Here is a 20,302-nt window from a genome sequence, read left to right as displayed (position 1 = left end):
TCAGGACATATCCATCTGCTGTGGTGTTGGAGTATCTGTTCTTAAGGGCTACAGGAGGAAAAAGAATCCTGAATATAGATGTTTAAGCCCTCAGAGGATACGGCAACGGTGCACCTGGGAGTTCTTGGGAGTAGAGGAACACTAGAAAGATTATGGAGGGTTTTTTTATATGTGAATGTATATATTTATTCTCTAACTGAATGGTATGCAGTGTTTGGATATTACACTAATAATTTTCATGGATGTTGTGTAACTTTGTCTGTTCCAGGGAGTATGACTTCTGCAACGTCACCTATCATTTTGAAATGGGACCCCAAAAGTTTGGAAATCAGGACTCTCACAGTGGAGAGGCTGCTGGAGCCACTCGTTACCCAGGCAAGTATCTTTGACTTGTTTTGCTTCTTCCCTTATCCTGATGCTGTATTTACTCATTTCACGTAATTATCTTAATAATATTTGATGATAAAGACGTGAGCAGTTTTTGTTCGTGTTCTCTGGGGGCAAGCTCTGTTCAAACATGTTTGGGAGCTCTTGTTCTAAATAATTTATGGTCTCAAAGCTTGAGCAGGAATACAGTAGCAACAACTATTTACTTAGGTCTATCTTAAAGCAATTTAGAAATTCATGAAACAGTCAGTCTAAGACTGAGCACGTGCTCCTGGTTTGTTATTGCACCACAGAAGACAGATTCAAAAAAACCCAAACAAAACCAACCAAACCCTTAAAACCTGTTTCATTTCATGCTGCCATCACTGGGAGGATGTAGAGGCCTGGTGCCTTTCTGTTCCTGAGCTGATGTTAATAATGGGAAACTGGTTACATAATTTAGTAACCTTCAAGATGGGAAGCTCCATTATTTAAAATACATACAGAAGTCATTTTTCTTCTAGGAATGCTCATATTAAAAATGAATGTCAGCTATCCCCATCTGTCCATCCACCTGGTACTAACAGTTTTCTTGTAGACATTGTGGATCTTGACATTGTGGATCTTGACATTGGTCTGCAGGACAGAAATGCAGGCCTTCATTTGAGTGTGAGAACAGACTTGATGTCTCTGTTTTAAGAATAAATCTTCTTTAATTCCCCCCCAAAATGATGTGTCTGCATGGTTCCTATGCTCCTAAAGTGAGCCAGTGTGTAAAGAAATGACACTTAGTCTTTTTTCTTTGTTTCTGAAAAAAGAAAAAAAAAAAAGTTATTTTTCCACAAATTATTCTGAACATGAAAGTCTCTAACCATGTACACATATTACAGACTCAAAGGCAGAGAGATGTTTCATTTCATGTGATAACATGGTAATTAACTTTCATTGCAAACCTTCATAACTTGGCTGTTGATATGAAAGACAGACTAAAATCCTGAATTCATTGTAAAACTAACTAAAAATGAGGTTACAAGCGCTCAGTTATTCTGATACCAGCACTGGTACAGCATTTGAAGCTGCTGTGCACCACAACCTATTGGAGGATGAGCAAGTTACTGGGTGTTCTGTGAGGGAATTTCGTGTTTTCTTTTCACTTTGTTTTCCAGCAGCTTGCCCAGAGAAGAATCCAGCAGCCAACAAGTTAAAATGCCATTGTAAGTTCTTAGTTTCACAACCTGCTTGGATTAACTGGGCTTAGCTAGGTTTGTGTTTGAAGGAGTGCCTCAGCAAGTTTAAATCTTTAAATTACAAGCTGAACTACAAGACATGGTTTTCTTCAATGATGACAACTTCGGTTCTCAAGATTGTGTTTTGATGAGGAAAAAGGTATTCCTATTTCAGCAGTTTGTCAAGAAGACTAGAGAAAATAAAATGCTGTCAAGAGAACTATTGGGTTATTGCTTTATTCAGTGTTTATGAATATCTTCATTCTGATTTCTTCTTTTCATGGTTTTCTAGATAATATGAACATATAACCCCCCCTTTTTGAACTTGTAGTTTAATTTCCTGTATTAGAGAAATAAGTAGTTTTACTTATTTCCCTGTACTTTAATCTGGTAGATGTTTGACTAAAGCATGTTTTGTGTGAGCCACACAAACATAACCATGGAGGCTTCAAGTGATGAGAAATGTGTTACCTTCAGATTGTGTTTATCCGTTGCATTTTCAGCCCAAGTTGTTCAGCTGCTCTTTCTGTTTTTCTCAGATAAGTTAACGATGATCCCAGTTTAAAGGCTTTTTATTTTTTGCAATGCCTAAAATTGCATTTGCAGTCTGGTCAAGTCAAGAATAGTATCTCGTTTAGCCCTGTTTGGGCTTCGATGGCAATCTGCCTGTGCAGTGACAGCCTCCACAAGACACCACGTGCACGTTCCACGTGCAGAGATTTGGATCTCCTCAGGAAGTTTCAAAGCAATTTCCTTTCTAAAGACGACATCTAATTTGAAACTTTATCGTGGCAAGTAAATAAATTAATCCCATTCATTTTGAAGTCTGAAGTCTGCTTGTAGATTCGTGTGTGAGCTGCTTAGCAAAGAAACCGTAGGGATGGGAAGTTCTTCCGTGAGTCATTAAATATGGGTCACTGGATAGAAGAGAGAGATTTAATGGCCCAAAATGCAACAGAACTTTGCTGCAAAAGTTCCTGAGCAACCAGATCTGCCTTTGAAGGCAGCCCTCCTTTCACAGAACCACAGAATCATTTAGGTTGGAAAAGGCCTCCAAGATCATCGAGTCCAACTTTGACCAATCCCCGTCTTGTCAACTGAACCACAGCTCTGAGTGCCACGTCTGGTTGTTTTTTGAACAATTCCGGGAATGGGGATTCCACCACCTCCCTGACCAGCCCCTTTCAGTGCTTGAAAACCCTTTCACTGGAGAAATTCTTCCTGATGTCCAACCTGAAACTCCCCTGGCACAGCTTGAGGCTGTTTCCTCTTGTCCAACCTCTTGTTCCCTGGGAGAAGAGGCCAATCCCCACCTGGCTACAGCCTCGTGTCAGGGAGTTGGGGAGCAGTTTTGACCAGGAGTTTGGAGTTGATGACATCTCGAGTCCTGTACAGCCAAAATTTGCCCAATGCTGTGATTTTTAGCACCACCAAGAGAAATTCATACTTTCTTTGGCATTCACACTTGAATATTCAGAGCACCCCTCTTGTTCTCCAAGCTGCGTGTGATTTTGGGGAATGCTTGGAAAACTGGAAATGGTTGTACACAAGTCTTAGAACTCCAAAAGTGATAATTTAGTCTTTGTTATGTGGGGGAGTGTATTTGGGAACTGACTCTGAACTCGGTGTATATATAGGCACAAGACTGACAGATTTTCAAATGGTGGCAAATCAACTGGCTTCTACTGAAATTTTGGAGAGTAATACAGAAATGTGATGTGAGTTTGAAAAAGAACACCTCAGTGAATCAGGAGAAGAGAAAGGTGCATTAAAACTGAATTTTAGACAGGCTCATTAGTGTTCCAGATGAGAAAATATGGATAACCTAAGAATTGATTTAGAAGAAATTATAACACAAGAAGGTTGTCTGAACTGGAGGCAAAAAAAAAAAAAAAAATCCTAAAATCCATTAACTGATCGTGAGAACACATTAGAAATGACAGAATTGCATTTATTCTAGGAAGCCCTGAACTAGGAAACTAATTAAAACTTTTGTCTGGCTGTCAGAGGTGTAAGAAGACTGGAGCTTGCTGGGGTACTCGTGTTCCCAGTGCTTGTTGTCATGGTTAAAGAGTAAAAGATATGCCTTCCACATGTCTTTCATCAACTTGCCCTTGAGATTTTTCTAAGAAATACGTGATTGAAAAAAATATTAGAATTTCTATTCTCAGCAATATTGAAATTGATAATTGAAATGTGTTTCTTTTCTCTGGCTTCAGTGTCACAATTAGCTGAAAGGATAAGGTGATTGTATTCATTGCTAATTTTTTTTTTTTTCTGAGAGTTTATAGTAGCCAACCTTTATTTACTATAAATCTTAAAATTTTTAATTCTATGAAATTTTTATAAGGAAGTGTATAACTAAAACATATTCACAAGGGTTACAAGAGTCAGGGTTACTACCTCTTACTCTCATCTTCATGCACAGTAGCTCAAGTGAATTGTAACTTTATTTTTTTTTATTTGCAAATTTATTTGTTTTATCTGTGGATGGATTTTATAAGAAGAAAAAATCACATTTTTAGGAATGGTTTAACTGCAATTTCATGATATTTTAGGTATGGCTGAAAAATAAAACTTTTGGAGGCCATAAGGAGGTGGGACGTATTTTGCTTTTGTTTCTGGTGGTTTTGAGTGCTAATTAAATACAGATATGAATACCAGTTATATAAATTAAGGAGAGAAAAGAAAAAAAAAACAACTCAAATGAATCCCAACTATAAACCAGCAACACCCATGCAATTATTTTTTTTGAAAAACATTAAAAATACTGATATGTGAACACAGGGATGAAAAAAATGAAGGACTTGTGTCTAGTTTTTGAAGATGGCATTTGCTCTTTTGCTAAGATTTAAATCTTCTAATGTCAATCTGTGGTTCTTTTCATTAGTTTTGCCCAGGAATTTTAAATAGCAGGGTGGCTGGTTTACAGCTGTGCCTTTATTACCAGAACTGTGCAGTGGTTGTACCTTTTAGAATCTTTGTATTTTTGGACTGTTATTTATTATTGCAGAGGTTTAACAATAACACAAATAATGGTGAGTGTTGCTGTTGCAGATTGTTCCTGACTGATTATGTTTTCCCTCAGTATGACACATTTTTGTCCTTCTAGATTTGCTGTGAAAAGACAGTTTGGAATTGCAGTGCATGTTTTGTGGTTTTTTTTCCAATAAATTTAAGATGCTGTTAGAGTGACTTAAAGGTGGGAACAATGTGTTGTAAGGCAGACAAAAAAATTGATTAATGATTTTGCGTATTTTTTAATATAACATCAATCAGTAAAATTAAGTGCCTGTATCTATAAAATAAACAAGTCATTAGGTAAAATTCCAGGCAGTTTTAATTAGTGCAGTTTATGTAGAAAATAATGGTGTCTGTGTTATTCTTCTTGAACTTGTGATTAATCGAATCCCTTGTGCAGTGTATTTGGAAAATGGGCTGATTTCTATATTGCCATAAGAAAGATAAATATATTCCCAACCATTCCAGTTAATTGGACGTTATTTATATTCAGTGAACCTTGTTTTCATTGCGTTTGAGCCCTAAATCTGGTGTGCTATTTTTCATGAGAATTATATTATTGATTAATGTTGTCAGAGAGCTGCACCTGAACCACAGCTGTGCACGGACACAGCTCCCTTTTGGAGGGTTGGTGAATGTCTGGGCCTGTTCCAAACAAGTTTGGGAAAAGTTGGGTAGTGGAGCACTTTACACCTGATATTTGTTGCCCTTGTTTTAGTAATTGTGCAAAATCTTTGAGCAATTACTGCATTTGGTAGCTGGATTTAGGTGAAGTTGTTTCCACGGCAGACCGAAGGGAAAAAGCTCCATTCAGCTGTGCAGTAAGGTCAACATTATTTTAATTTTTTTTTTACCTGAACGGGACTATTCTCCCAGAAGTGAAACTTATTTCTCTTTATGCTCTTCCTGCCAGAGCAGTCTCAAATCTGTGGTGCTTCTGGCGGTGTGGGAGGTTGGACAGTTTTCCCTGGCTTGGATGAGGTGATGACTTTTCATGTCAGGGAGCTGAAGTCGAATCGTATCAGAAAACAAAGATGGAACTTTTCTTCTCTAACTTCAACTGAACTTTAAATGTTTCTTATGAAATTATTATGTTGAGTAGGAACAGAATGCTCTTTTTTTTCTCCAGCATTATAGAACCATAGAATTGTTTGGGTTGGAAAAGCCCTCTGAGATCATCGAGTCCAGTCATCCCCCAGCACTGCCAAGGCCACCACTGACCCATGTCCCCAAGTGCCACATCCACAGGGCTTTTAAATCCCTCCAGGGATGGGGACTCCAACACTGCCCTGGGCACCCTTTCTGTGGAGGAATTTTTCTTGCTATCCAAACCTCCCCTGGTACACCTTGAGGTTGTTTCCTCTTGTCCTGTTTTTGTTCTGTGTATCGCTTAAAACAACTTCTGAACTAAAAACCATCAGCTGCCTTTTTACTTCAGGGTGTTTTTTTCAACTGTTTGATTCTACAAGAAACATCTGCTGCACTCTGGCCATCACAGTTTTTCTTTGCCATTGGATTCAGTAACATCCCTGCCTCTCTGCCAGCTCTGGTTGGCATCTTTTCAGCATGGAGACTTTTTGTGTTGGCTAAGGAAACCTTTAGCTAAATTTTATCCTCTCTATTTTGACTCTCCCCTGCTTGAAAACTGCAGACTATTTATAGTGTGTAGTGTCCTGTAAGGTCTGGACCTTGTCACTCTGTGCCTCCCAGTGATTATATTCACTGTTGAAAGGTGTTTATGTATATGCTTGTACTTTGGAGTTTATGCATGTGCAGGTCAGCATTTGTGGGAGGGAGAATGGAGGGGTTTGGGTCTCATCCATTACTCCCAGGTTCTGTTTTTATGGAATAATGGTGCTTAGCTCAGAGCAGTGCAATATGGTGGCTACTTGTTCTTCTCTTCTGCCACACAAGCCGGTGTGGAAATGGTGAGAAAATTTGTTATTGGTGTGTCATAGCTGGAAATGCAGGTTATGCTGGGAGGATCTCAGGTGTGTGGTAACTGGTGACTAAAATGAACCTGCTAAAATGAACATGGCTAAAATGAACCTGCTCTGATTTGTAATTCTTTCTATTAAATGCTGGATTTTCCATCTGTTTGATAACTCTTCAGTTTTCTTCATCATTAGGAAATTATTAATGGTTCAGGGTTACCAGAAGGTGTTTTTGCCTTCCTGTAGAGTACAGACAACATAATCTTCACAATTTAGCTTAAAAAAAGCTTTGACTTTAAAAAAAAACTTTTATTGCTTCGACCCTTCGGTGTGACAGAGAGTGTGCCCTTATGGAGCAGGTTTGCTGTGTATGACATGAATTTTTAATAGAATCATAGAATCATAGAATGATTTGGATTGGAAGGGACCTTAAAGACCATCCAGTTCCACCCCCCTGCCATGGGCAGGGACACTTTCTACTATCCCAGGTTGCTCCAAGCCCTGTCCAACCTGATCCTGCACTATCCAGTGCCAATATCCAATGCACTATCCTTGCAATATCCAATGCAAATATTCTGCTTGCCTTTGCAAAAGCAGTGAATAAGTAAACCATCTGACTCGATGCAGTGTTCGGAAATCATCTCATCAAAGTGGAACCAAGAGAAAAGACACAGGGACAAGAAGACCTACGCCGTGGAGAAACAGAGCTCTATGTAACAGTGTGCACATTAATATAATTAACACACCCATATAATTAATATATAGCAGGGATACTAGTTATCCTTGCAAAAAAACCAAGTTTTAGCTTGAGGAGAGAGAGAACTACTGGGAAGTTTCCCCTGTCCTGACTGATTAGGCTCTCATGGGACTCATGCCTTGACTGAAAAGAAATATAATACATATCCAAAAAAGAAAAGTCAGATAACTGAGGATCAAGCTGGAATAAACTGTGAGAAGTTTTGCTGCTATTTCCAGTTGGTGTCTTTGTTGCAAGAACAAATGAAATGAAGTGTAGAGATCAGGGGAAGGGAAGTTGGTTGAATCTTTCGTGGAATTGTAGAATCACAGATGGTTTGGGTTGGAAGGGACCTTAAAGATCATCTTGTTCCAACCCCTGCCATGGCCAGGGACACCTTCCACTATCCCAGGTTGCTCAAAGCTCCATCCAACCTGGCTGACACTTTTCTGTAAGTTTAGGGAAGAATTTCTGCAGGCAGTTGCGTCACTGAAGCCTGGGGATGTCCCTGATACTCTTCCTCCCGTCTCCTCAAATAGCACACTGGGAACTTGTCTAGGCAGTTTCCTAACCCTGTTCTATTCTTGTACGTGGTTTTCTAGGAACTGTTTCATGGAAGAGTTTTCAGAGAATGGTGTTCCTGCCTGGAATTTCCAAACTCTAAATCAAGAAGATCAAGCTAATTATTGTAATATCTCTCTCCTACTTGTGTCCTTGAAGAGCCTTTTTCCTGTCCACAAATACACAGCTCAGCAGGTTCTTAACAATCCTGTTGATTTAATCAGGGTCATCTCTGTAGAAGGGGAAAATATGAAAGTTTTGAAGGAAAATCGGCTTTGGTTGCATTTTTAGGTGATTCTGGCTTGCTCAAAAAGCAGTTATGTGTTTTGGGTTTCCTTTCAGAATGTCTTGTGAACACTGTGTAACTTCCAAAATTTCTTACGGTCAACAAATATATTGGAAAATTACGGCTTTTTTTTTTTTTAGTGTCCAAAATGCTAATTAAAGCAGGGTAGGTATATCAGCTTCTGTTTTAAAAGATGATTAGTAAGTTAATAACCAGTGGCCTTGTTACAAAAGAAGTAATGGATTTTCTTTTTGGCTCGTAATCAAGTTCCTGTTGGCATCATAAAGTTTTATTTACTAAAAATGTTTGACATATTTTTTCCAGTGGTTGAACTGAAGACTTCAAAATAAAGACTTCAAGATTATTGCAGCAGATATAAGTGCTAATATAATAATTTATATCACTAGGATATTCAAAGTCTAGGATATTTTTGTATTGTAATTGAGTGCTTTAACAGGGAGGCAGCTCGAAAAAATGTTTTTAATTTTCTGATATCCAACTGAATGTCAGCTTGTTGTAGCATAGATATGATCCTTAAGTGGATCAGCTGGTGGATATAGAGTAAATTTAGGCAGCATTATCATTATAATACAGCATTCATGAGACTATTATTGGAAGGATTCCCCCTTCTCAAAAAAGCTGTTGACAAATTGGAAGGAGATCAGAGAAGAATGATGTGAATTATTTCAGTTTTGTCTTTTAATGGAAGCCTAAAGACTTTGGATGCATTTCATCTATACAAAGGCTTATCAATTAAAAGGAAATTGTCTTCAATTTACTGGCAGTATAGATTTTGAGTCTATTTCTGGTAGCACTTACAGCGCAAATAATATTCCATGGTTCTAATTGAAACTAAACTCAAATATCGGATTCACACCCTGAAACTAAAACATCCAACCTTAGCAATTCTAGGACATGCTTTTTAGGTCCACCAGGAGTTATAAAACTGGGAAGATAATTACTGGAAGAACAAAAAACTGCAATGAAAGGATTTCTCACTTTATGAATCGGGGAGGAAGCAGGAGCAGGATTGCTTGTTTTTTGTCAGCGATCAGATTTGCCAGGGAAAAGTGAAAATAGATACACAACCTCTGTGATTAAACATGTATGTTTTTAACGACTTTGGAGGCAATTTGGATATTGAAGTTTGTAATCCATCTTAGCTTCAGTCTCGAGAGCGATGTGAAAATCTTACTTTCTAATTTTTCATTAACTTCATTTGCCGCGTGTCATCAATCTGCAAAAGTTGGAAAGCATATAAAATAATAATCCTGATTACGAAAATAATACCCTAATTACAAGATTTTGCTTTGAGGTGTTAATTAACCTAATTCTAATAGATCCATGTTCTCAAAAGCAATGACAGGTTTTGCTCCATTTCCCTTCAGTACAGATTTCTGAAGGTTGACTGATTTGTTGGCAGTTCAAAGGATTCAGGGCATGGATACAGGGATATTTTTGGGTTGTTTTGTTCTTTGTTTCCTCTGTTAATTTCTTGGAATATTGATTCCATTGTGTGCACACCTTTTAATGGATCCAAACAGATTTTTTAACTATCTTTTACTGTTTTATAAATTGCCATAGTATGTAACTAGGGTGATCTGAACTTCTGGGGTATTTCAAAGGCGACCTTGATTTTCAGCCAGAGATATTTAGAAAAGTGTTGCAGTTTTGCCTTAAGCACATGATCTAAATTACCATATTTAGTTTCCTGTTTGGTAAATTAATTTTCAGTATCTCTTCCCACAACCTCATCAGTGGTTGGTGTTCTTGAATATTATATGTCTGAGCAGCAAATGCTCACATTTTGAGGAAAAGTCCTCAATGGGATGATTAATATTTTCCCCTTGATGTATTGAAGTTTTTCTCTTTAGTCTCTTTTTCTGTAACTGCAGTACTTTAGTACTCATTGATGAGACTGCTGAAACCCTTTACTGCTTAATACCCTCATTATAAACCATATGTAACTCACACTTAGCATATTCCACCCAGACTAATTCAATATTGTGCAGATGACCTCTGATGAGTACATAGGAAATATTGCTCTGCTGGGTAGAAATTTTACTTTTTGTAAATATCTGGGTTTTTTTAGAATAAATCTTTTTAGTACCCTAAAGGAAGTCAGTACTGGAATTTTCATTCTCATTTAGTTTTCTTGGGTCCATGTGGACTAAGTGCTCAAATTTTCACTGTTGGCTTATGAATAAAAGGGTATTTAGTAAAAAAAGCATAATCATATCAAAGTAACCTTGACAGTTACTTTATGTGAGTATTGTTCTTTATAAATTAAAGATGAAAATGGACAGAATTGGTTATACATGACATTTTAAACTAAGAAGTACAGCTTAATTTTCGCTTAAGAAGCTGTTAGTGTGGAAGAGGATAAAGCGAAGTGGTTGGGTTTGCGTGGCCAGGTTTTGGTAGCAGTGGGGATACAGAGGTGGCTTCTGTGAGAAGCTTTTGGAAGCTTTTCCCATGTCCCTGGAGCCAATGCCAGGATGGACCCACTGCTGGCCAAGGCTGAGCCCAACAGGGGTGGTAGTGACACCTCTGTGATAACATATTTAAGGAGAAAAAAAGTTATAATTTAGAAATAATTGCAACCAGAGAAGAGAGGAGTGAGAATAAGTGAGAGGAACAGCTCTGCAGACACCGAGGTGGGTGGGGAGGGAAGGGGAGGAGGCTCCAGGGGAGTGATGGAGCGGCTTTGGTGGCCACCTGACACCCAGACAGGGTCAACCCACCACACTGACTTGCCACAAGTTACTGCAGACGTGGCTCTTTGGGTTCTGCTGGGTCTGCTCTCCTTTTCCCAGTCCTGCTGCAGTGCTGGTGTTGTACAGCCAAGGACATCTGGGCTTTGACCTGGGATCTTGAACAGCTTTCACGTGCCTGGTTATCTTGACTGCTTTTCTAATCCTGTATCACTTGATCCAGCATCTGAAGACTTTTCTACCTCTTGTCCCACCTTGGAAACTCTTGATGGCATGAGGTGTATTCAGCCCTGTTTTTGGGAGCATCATCTTTTGAGACCTGTGCTCTTTCTTTCTCTAAAACCTTGTACAAACAGTTTACCTCTAAGTTTTTGGAGGAGGATTTTGGAAAAAAACGAGATTTGCAACGGGAATTAATTTTTCTGATTCATTTCATCTTGCTCAGTAGTAATGAAAATGTATCTGCTTATGGTAATAGCAAACCCTTTTATTAGAAGGTATTTGTGTAGTAGCATAATGACTCCAGGGATCTGAATGGCTACTGAATATTGAGTTGTTTCCAGGGGATATGTGTTAACCTATTCAGTTTTTTTCCCCAGGAATTACATATATCTACACTCTGTAGTGTGTTACAAGCAAGCTTTTACTACCCTGCTTGAAATACTTTAATTGCCAGGCAGTTTTTTTACTTTTCTGAAAAAGCAATTGGCTCAAAAATGTATCAGAAATTCAAATTTAAATTTATATTTAAATTTGTGCATGAGGCATAACATATATATGTATCTTTATTTTTTCTTCTTTGCTGTCTTCTACTCAGTCCATATTCTTTAAATCTGCTTCCTGCCTGTGTTTCACCACATAAGATCTCTTTGAAGTCTTCCATAGCCTCTAAGATTTATATTGTTTATTTCTTTTTAAACTGAGGGACTCATGGTGTCCATGTATGTGCAGTATGATATTGCTGACTATTGGAACGTGATGGATTAATAAATTTATGGTAGTGTTTTTATCCTTTATGGAAAAGGAAATGGTCTTTATTTGAGACATTCCTGTCTGACACAGCTGAAGGACTTGTTAGAGTAGCTGGAAACAGGCAGGTGTATTCCTGGTTCAGTCCTGACTATGATCAGTGAGTTAATTTTATAATGTGACCCATGCCTTGTAAAATAAGCTTTTCTTTATGAGCCACTTATATGAGGAGTAAATTCACTGTCAAATAGATTTATTTGGGAGTTTCTGAATCCAGCAGCATTCCAGCTGTTTGTTCAAGATGCTATCTGAATTTACATCATTTACTTCCAACCAGAAATCAAGGCCACTTTACAGACAGGCCTTCTCATCCACAGCATGTTATTAATGGAATTATTGCACCTATCAAGAATTCAAGAAAGGTAGTTTAATTGTGCTCGTGTTTGGACACAGAAGGAGAAAGTCCAGGCTGTGAACTGCATCTGTCCTTTCCCCCCATGTCTGGAGACAGAAGTTTCTACTTCCCTGCTAGTTTACTTGGACAAGTAAGAAGAAATTAAGAACATTATTTTCTATTTTCATTTGCTGGTTGGTGCCTCGTTGCCAGAGGCTTTGGTCTCTTTGTTGGCAACTTTCCTGTGTTCCCACCTTGGTCTGTGTGTCAGGTTTTGGTTTGCTCTCTCAAAGGGCATCTTGTGAGTGCTTCTCCCTAGTTATGTTTTAGTTTGTTTTGAGTATAATGTAGAAAGTAGTGATAGATTTTTGTTTAAGAAAAAGGTGGGGAGGATAGTTTGTGACACTAGAAAAATTGCAGCAGTTCTACTGGTCTTCAGGGGATTTAGTATCTTTTAGAAATTACCTTTCTTCTTCCAGTAGATGGACTGCAAGAGTAGAAATTATTATTGTAATCATCTTCCTGGAGCTTTTGCAAGTGTTTTAATTTTACAGAACAAAAGTTACAAAGCACTTTGAAACTGAAACCTGAATTTTTGGGTTCATTGTAGGAGTTCACTGCATAATATTTTATCCATCTTTAATGAGAGATTGGTAATGCATTTGCTCTGCAAACCTCTCAGCCTCTTCCGTTGAGCTAAAAATTTCCAAGAATAAAATTTATACAGTGAAGTTACACAGTTGTGTTCTTTTTTTTTTCAAGTGGTTGGCCCTACATTTTTCTCATTACACTTACGTAGAGTCTGTGAGGAACTGTGGGGTTTTGTTTTGGTTTTTATTTGGTTTTCGTGGTGTTTTGTTTGTTTGTTTTGGTGGGTTTTTTGTTTGTTTTTTTGTAGGTTTTCATTTGGTCTTGGGGTTTTTTTGTTGACTGATCTGAGAATTTTTTTCTTTCTTTTCTTTGTTTTGTGACTGTTTTTGTTTTTCCAGCCCAGCAATAGCCCTTCAGGCTGGATGAGCCAGCGGGAATGTTACACATCCATAGATCTTTTATTTTACATCTCTCATGGAATCGAGATAGGAAGCCCAGAGTATCAGTTTGTACTGAGCTGTGTGAGTTTTGGGTACGATCAGATAGTGGTTTTATACATCAGCATTACATTAGAAACTAAGAATAAATTAAAATGCTGTTCAGTCAGATGCTGCTGAAGCTGATCTGCCTTGAAGTGGGATCCATCCTTCAGAGATCTCCTGTCTGCAACCTTTCCTGCAAGTCTGCTGGGTCAGGGAAGCCAAAGGGTCTTTGTGGAATTTATTCCTCTCACATCCTTGTCCTCCTGGCCTCCCCTGCAGGCTTTTGCTGTTGCCAATCCTTTGGTTTTGTCCCCTGGCACCATTCTCTTCCAAAATACCTAGAAAACTTAGGAATTGCATGGCAAGAAAGCACAATTAAATATTTTTGAACTGGGGGGAAAACTACTGAAAATACTTAAGCTCTCATTCTTTAGGGAGTGGGATTTTGTAAAGAAAAGCAGTTTTAGGACTTTGGAGGTGAGGGTGTTAGTTTAGTTTCAGTTTTAAGCTTCCTTTGTGCAGGATTGCCTTGCTGCTGCCATTTGACCATTTTTGTCTACTCCTTCAAATACTTGCCTTGGCCAAAAATATTCTAGTTACTGCATCATCAGTCTATGTCCTGTGTTAATTTCTTCCCTTTTTTTTTTTTTTTCCCCTCCTTACTTCTCCTGGTTATAAGACCTGGGGACTCTAAAGTCTTTTTAGAACCATTGTATTTAAAGAAAACCCAATAAAATCACTGCTAATTTTAATCCAGAGGTTCTTCAGACCACACTCTTTGGTGGTCCATGTTTTTCTCTGCCAAACTCTTAGTAGGGCCTTGCTTTACAGTCATTATTTCAGTCGTTCCTTAAGACTCCCATGGTAACATCTGGTTTTTGGGTACTTCACTCCTCACTCTGCCCCAGCTCTTGAATTCATGTGTTTTTATGACAGGAAAGGACAAGAATCAGCAGGGTTGCATTTATTAGTTTAGAATTACCTGTTTTAGAAAAAAAAAGATTATTTCAGGTTAACAGCCTGTTGGGTCTGGCTTCATTGTGTGGTTATATATTGAGTTTCATGAGGCACATTTTAAAGAAATCTCCTTCCTTCATTGGAGAGTCCCTCACGTTACAAATGCTGTGTGGACTTGGCAGCCTGAATTGCAGATTTGGTTGCTAATTTTCCATGGAATCGCTGGCAAATCCATAGGTAATGCACACTCTTTATGAGTCAACTCCTCTGCAGTGAGTCAGTTGCTTTTCTTACATCTCTGTCTTTTACTGGTGTGGCCATCACAAAGCTGAGGCTTCAAAGGAAGATACAAAATTGAACACGATATATGGGGGGTTTTTTTATATCCCTTTTCTCCATGGCACTACCCAGTGCTGTACAAACCCTTATCTTATTGATTTGCTGCTCGGTGGGTGCTGTGAGTTTATGTGATGTACACTGGGAGGTTCTGCTGTTTGCAGTGTAGGTCTGTGATCCTGTCACTGTGCTCTCTCTGAGGGATGATATATTTGTCACTGCAGTGTCTGAACACTCTGCAAGGAGCTTATTGAGCCAGAAAATGAATATGTGTAATCAGCATCTAATTTCACAAAAAGTCCAGCAGGGAAGCTTGTGCTGGGTTCCAACATTTCCATTTCTCTAAGGTGGAACTATCAGAAACATGGTTGTTGCATCAAAATGTGCCTTTTTGCTGGGATCATTAAATCTGACTTTTGTCTGTGGAGAATGTGTGGGCAACTTGATATTCATAAACCCTTTATTAACATTTATAATTTCATTTTATACTGCTGCATAACTCAGTTTTGCTTTTCATGAGATTTTTATGATGTTGCTTGTCCTTGTAAATTCACTTATTGTGGTCTTACTTTAGTAAATCTCATCCAAGTTACTGAAGAACTTTACATAAGTAACATGATCAGAGGATATTTTATTGAGTTTCATTCTGGTTTGACACATTTTCTTTTGAAGTAACTAAATCCATATATTTCAGATGTTTCTGAGACTTAGCAGAGATTTAGGTTTAATAGATTTTGGGTTTAGTTAAGATTCTGTCTTGATACAAGGTGCATGTATGAAAAAATGCCAACACTTTGCAATACATTTTCCATATTGATCAAATGAACGTGTTTTGTTGGTCATATTGATCAAGTCTGATTAACCACCTTAGACTTGACTGTGCAATTATTTGATGGCAAGATTCACACATTACTCAAATATTTTTCCTTTTATGGGAGGCTTTTTAGAGGAGGGTGATCCATCCCCACACACACCTGCCCTCCAAACAAAAAGGGAGCGAGGGAGGAAGAATTAAAAAAAAGTTTTACTTCATCACATTGTGTGGTTCTTGTCCTAAATGAACGTGGAAAATATATTTTGTATGTTTTTTTCCCCGCATGTAAAACTTTCCCCAGCACAGTTTATGTGCTAAAATTGGTTCTCCTTGGAGATGAGGTGCATATGATAGTTCATTATTTATCAGGCACTTCTGTTTGCTGTTTCATAATTATTCATTTAGCATACATTTGATTTTTATAAGTCATTCCACACAGGGAAACATAAACCAGCTGATCGATTCCCAAGCCAGTCAGCCCATCTCCAGCTGGAGGGATGGGAACTGGGTGTGCTGGGAAGCAAGTGATGGGGACCTGGGAAAACACAGCACTTCAGAGACTGAGATGTTCATGGTGCTCCCAGAACAGTCTTGTCTTACTGATTCTGAGCACTTCATCCAAAGCAAAGAAACTGCTTTCAGACTTGTCCTCCCAAGGTAAATTTTTATGACAGCAATGTTGTCCCTGAGTATCTCACCACACTTGTATAAGAGATCAGCATCATCTGGTTATAACAGAAATCTGAACTGCCCTTGCCTTGCTTCCTAAAGGGCTGATTGGAACAAAGCATTCCTGGATGAGACAGCTGAGCAGTCGCCTTCCTTCGTGAAAGAAGAAAAATAATAAAAAACTTCAGTGTTTGGAGAACGCTGGAGGCAATTTGAAATTTTTGGAGCTCAAAAAAGAGAGGGATCGCTGTTTTGTGACACGTGTCTGAGGTGCTGTGGTGCTGCAGGGATGATACACCAATGTGCTTTGAAATGAATTTTCTGTAAAACATTGGTGCCTGTTCCGTAGGGTTTTACTAGTATTTGTTTTTTTCCTGGAGTGGTTGCCCAGCTGTGGGATACGATGACAGTACATTGTTTTTTTCCAAACTTTATCAGCTAATCCAAAATTGGAATATTTGCAAGCATTACATTGTTATTATTGGTGAGGCCCTGGCACAGGTTGCCCATAGATGGCTCCCACATCCCTGGAAGTGTCCAAGGCCAGGTTGGACAGGGCTTGGAGCAACCTGGGACAGTGGAAGGTGTCCCTGCCCATGACAGGGACATTCTGTGATTCTGTGATAAGAGTTCTGTGAAAGCTGCTGATTTTAGATCTGCACTACATAAAGCAATGATTGGTTACAGTCTGATATAGCAGAGTGAAATCATGACTTTTTTAAGTGTGAGTGAAAAACTAAGAAGTCGGGAAAAGGCCCTTGAATTGTTTTTGCTTGTTGTTCCTTCTGAGATTTCTGCAGTAGAAAGGTGTGGAAATCACTTGGCCACATTTTGGAAAATTTTCCAAGTGGAATTAAAAGTCAAAGCAGCCTCTCCACGTTGGGCAACCTTTTTTCCCTCTTGTGCCTTTCTAAATTTCATGTCTGTGATGCAAGAGGTGGGGACAGTGGGGGTCCTCAGACAAAGGGCTGTAGGATGTTGGCAAAATAATGTATTGGGAGTAATTTTGGTCTGGAAATGGTAAAAGCATTGTTGATGATCCTCTTCACAAAAATGTGGTATGATGTCTACATCCAGACTTGGGAAACTGGAGCAAAGGGGAAGTTATAATTTCATGCAAATTCATAAATACTTGAAAGCAGAGTATTAGTAGCAGATTGTCTCTGGTATAAAAATCTCTACTTACTTGTTTGTTTGTGAACTGAGAGGAATTAAATCCTATACTTTCTAATCCTTACAAGTTTGTATTGTGAGAAATACTGTTGCATTTACAACGTGGTGTCTTGTAATTCTGGGATTTACTGGTTCATTTTTGTTCACTTGATTCATGAAAGCAATTGAAACTCCTGCTAATTCTGCTGTAAGTATTTAGTGCTGAGGACATACCCAAGTGCCATCCTGACTACAGGTATTTCCTTGAGATGGTTTCCTGATAAGCACTGGAACTTTTAAGTCCCCTTTTTCTTTTTTATCTCTTGTTTATTATGTACAACTGACAGCTAGGAGAAGAAAAGGAAAGCAAAAAACAAGGAAAGAAAAGCAGAATCCAATTCCTTTTAGCTTGTGATGGTAGAAATCAATAGGGCTGTCCTGGATTGATTTTTGCAGCTCTGCTAAATAAATAGACATTTTTCTTAAGTGATACAACCACAATTCTTTTTATATTTGAACATTTGAAACATTTACATTAACTTTGCTGTTAACATGTGGCAGGAAATTGCCTATGAAATGCATTTTTAAAAAACATCAGGACTGCTAAAAGTTTAACTTGTAGATTCTACATGTAACCTTGGATTTATTTTAAATCACACGTGCTTTTAGGAATAGATTCCTACAGGTAAAATGTAAATGTGCAGGGTAACTGTAAAATCAAGTTATTCATAGATGGAATAGAAGGAAATGCTTTTCCTGGTTAAGAAGCATTATAGGTAAAGCCTTTTTCTTTTTTTTTTTTTTTTGTTAATTCTGTAGTTTGCTAAAAGAGGTATTCAAGCTTTAAAATTCTGTTTTACTAGATGTTAGAATAAAAATTGCACTGCATGGCCTTAACTATGCAGAGACTGCAAAAAGGTAATTAAAATGCTGCAGCAGCAGAGGTGTTTGTTGCCATATCCTGGCACTGCACATGAGCAATGTTTTACATCCCTCATTCAGCTGCTCTCACCCATCTCTGCTTTTGTCACTGTGAAATGCAAGGTAGATCTGGGCAGATTTATGACCATTTCTTAACATATCCATGGAGATGAATGACCCCAGGAAATTCTTAAATAGATTTTTAGGGTGGGGCTGAATACGATTTTAGACCTCTGGTATAGCCAAGGAATAATTTTTTGGTGGCAAAAATTGGTTCTATTGGAATTTTCTTTGCACGCTTTCAATGGGATGATGTGCTGGCATGGGAATTATCAACTGCTGCATCCAGGCAGCCCCTCTCAGAAGCAGAGTCCTGCTGAAAACCAGCGAAAAAAACCCCAAAGAACGGGTGGTTTGATGAGACCTGAGGGTTGTAAGGGCTGTCAGGCTGAGCTGGGCTTGGCTGTGTCTCCTGTGGTCACCAGTGCCCAGGAGCACACGGCTGAGGGAGGTTGTAGGGCTCGGGAAATGTGGGGGAATTGTCCTTGTGCCTCGACTGGGAGGAGCCAAGACTTCCTGAGCCTCAGACCTGAGGGGCAAAAACAAGGCAGAACATGGAGTTCCTGAAGGTTTCAGAGATGCCACAAAGGGGTGTGTGCAGAGAGGGAGGTTTTTCTCTCTCCAGAAATCCTCCTCCCTCAGTTTTTTGTTCCCGTTCCACTGCATCTTTTTTGAGGGAGAGATTTGATTCTCAGCCGGTTCTGAGCAACCCTTTTTGTGGTGTTTGTACTGAGCAACCCTTTTTGTGGTGTTTGTACTGAGCAACCCTTTTTGGGGTGTTTGTACTGAGCAACCCTTTTTGTGGTGTTTGTACTGACCAACTCTTTCTGTGGTGTTTGTACCGAGCGACCCTTTTTGTGGTGTTTGTACTGAGCAACCCTTTTTGTGGTGTTTGCACAGGGCATTAGAAATGTAGATCCTTATAGTTGCCTCCTGTAACAGGGACGAGACTTGACCAAGAAAGGAGAACTTAGTGCCGTGTATCTTGACTTCTTTAAGACTTTTTAGCACTGCCTGAAATGACATTCTCAGGAGGAAGCCCTGGCTCAGGTGAAGCTGCTCTGGAATGAGATTTACAGCCAGTTTCACTGTCAGTATAGCTGAGTCAGCTGAATGGTATTCTGATTTTTTCAGTATTTTTACTGAAGGTCCAGACAATGGAATGAAAAGATGCCTTGTACCTCTGCAGAGAACACCAAGCTCAAGCTGGGGCTGTAATCGTGCTGGGAGACAGAATTAGGAGTCAACATAACCCTGACAAATTGCAGATGATAACCTGAAAATATAGAGAGGAATTCAGTACAGGCAATTAGAAAGCCCTGCATTTGGCCAGGTATAATTAACTATGTAGCATTAAAGCAGATTTCCCAAGGAAGTCGTGCAGTGGATGGTATTCATGGAATCATAGAATTGTTTAAGTTGGAAAAGACTTGATAGGATCATTCTAAGATAATTTCTAAGAATTTTTAAGATCATCAAGTCCAACCATCGACCCGGCACCACCATGATCATCACTAAACTGTGTCCTCAGGTGCCATATCCACGTTTTTTGAACACTTCCAGGGATGGGAACTCCACCACTGTCTTGGGCAACCTGTTCCAGTGCTTGACAACCCTTTGCAGCGAAAAACTTTTTCCAAATAACTGATCTAAACCTCCCCTAGTGCAACTTGGTGCCATTTTACAGTCAGCCCAGATATTTTTTACACCCTTTCCACACCTATTTTTTTGCCTGTTTGGTTTTTTTCAGTTTTTCTCCTGTTAAGGCCTTTTCCTCTCTGACCATCAGTGTGTGGTGCCACTCACAGCATCATTTTGAAACAATGACAGCTTTGTTTTGTATCCTTGTTTTTTCCTCACAGTGCATACCTTGGTATTTTTAGTATTGAAGTTAGTCTCCCATTTTATCCCTAAATGCAGCAAGTGTCCCCTGTGCTTCTTTGTGGTCAGCTTTAGTTTTGATTAATTTCATTACCATAAGAGTTTATTTTATCCATCTGTTTCTTTTCCACTTCATTCATATATCAAATGCCAGAATTGTTCTCGAATTCTCCAGTATCTTCCCTATGTCCTGTGCTGAATTTGAAGGCTGAATTATTTCACTTCAAGATCT

General features: G+C 38.8%; 1 protein-coding gene across 2 annotated transcripts in view; it reads left to right on the top strand.

Moving 5' to 3' along the window:
• The first annotated feature begins 273 nt into the window (after positions 1-273).
• The window catches only part of CTNNA2 (catenin alpha 2), a 463,212-nt gene continuing 443,183 nt past the window's right edge, over positions 274-20,302 (top strand). For both annotated transcript variants that reach the window (XM_051798209.1, XM_051798208.1), the window contains exon 1: positions 274-375. In XM_051798209.1, the coding sequence (XP_051654169.1) occupies positions 274-375 (102 nt within the window). The remainder of the gene's footprint in view (positions 376-20,302) is intronic.

The sequence above is a fragment of the Manacus candei genome, unplaced genomic scaffold, assembly GCF_025592945.1.
Source record: "Manacus candei isolate 608988 ecotype Guabito, Panama unplaced genomic scaffold, ASM2559294v1 h1tg000048l, whole genome shotgun sequence".
NCBI classification, from domain to species: domain Eukaryota; kingdom Metazoa; phylum Chordata; class Aves; order Passeriformes; family Pipridae; genus Manacus; species Manacus candei.
This window is presented reverse-complemented; position numbering and strand designations above follow the sequence as displayed.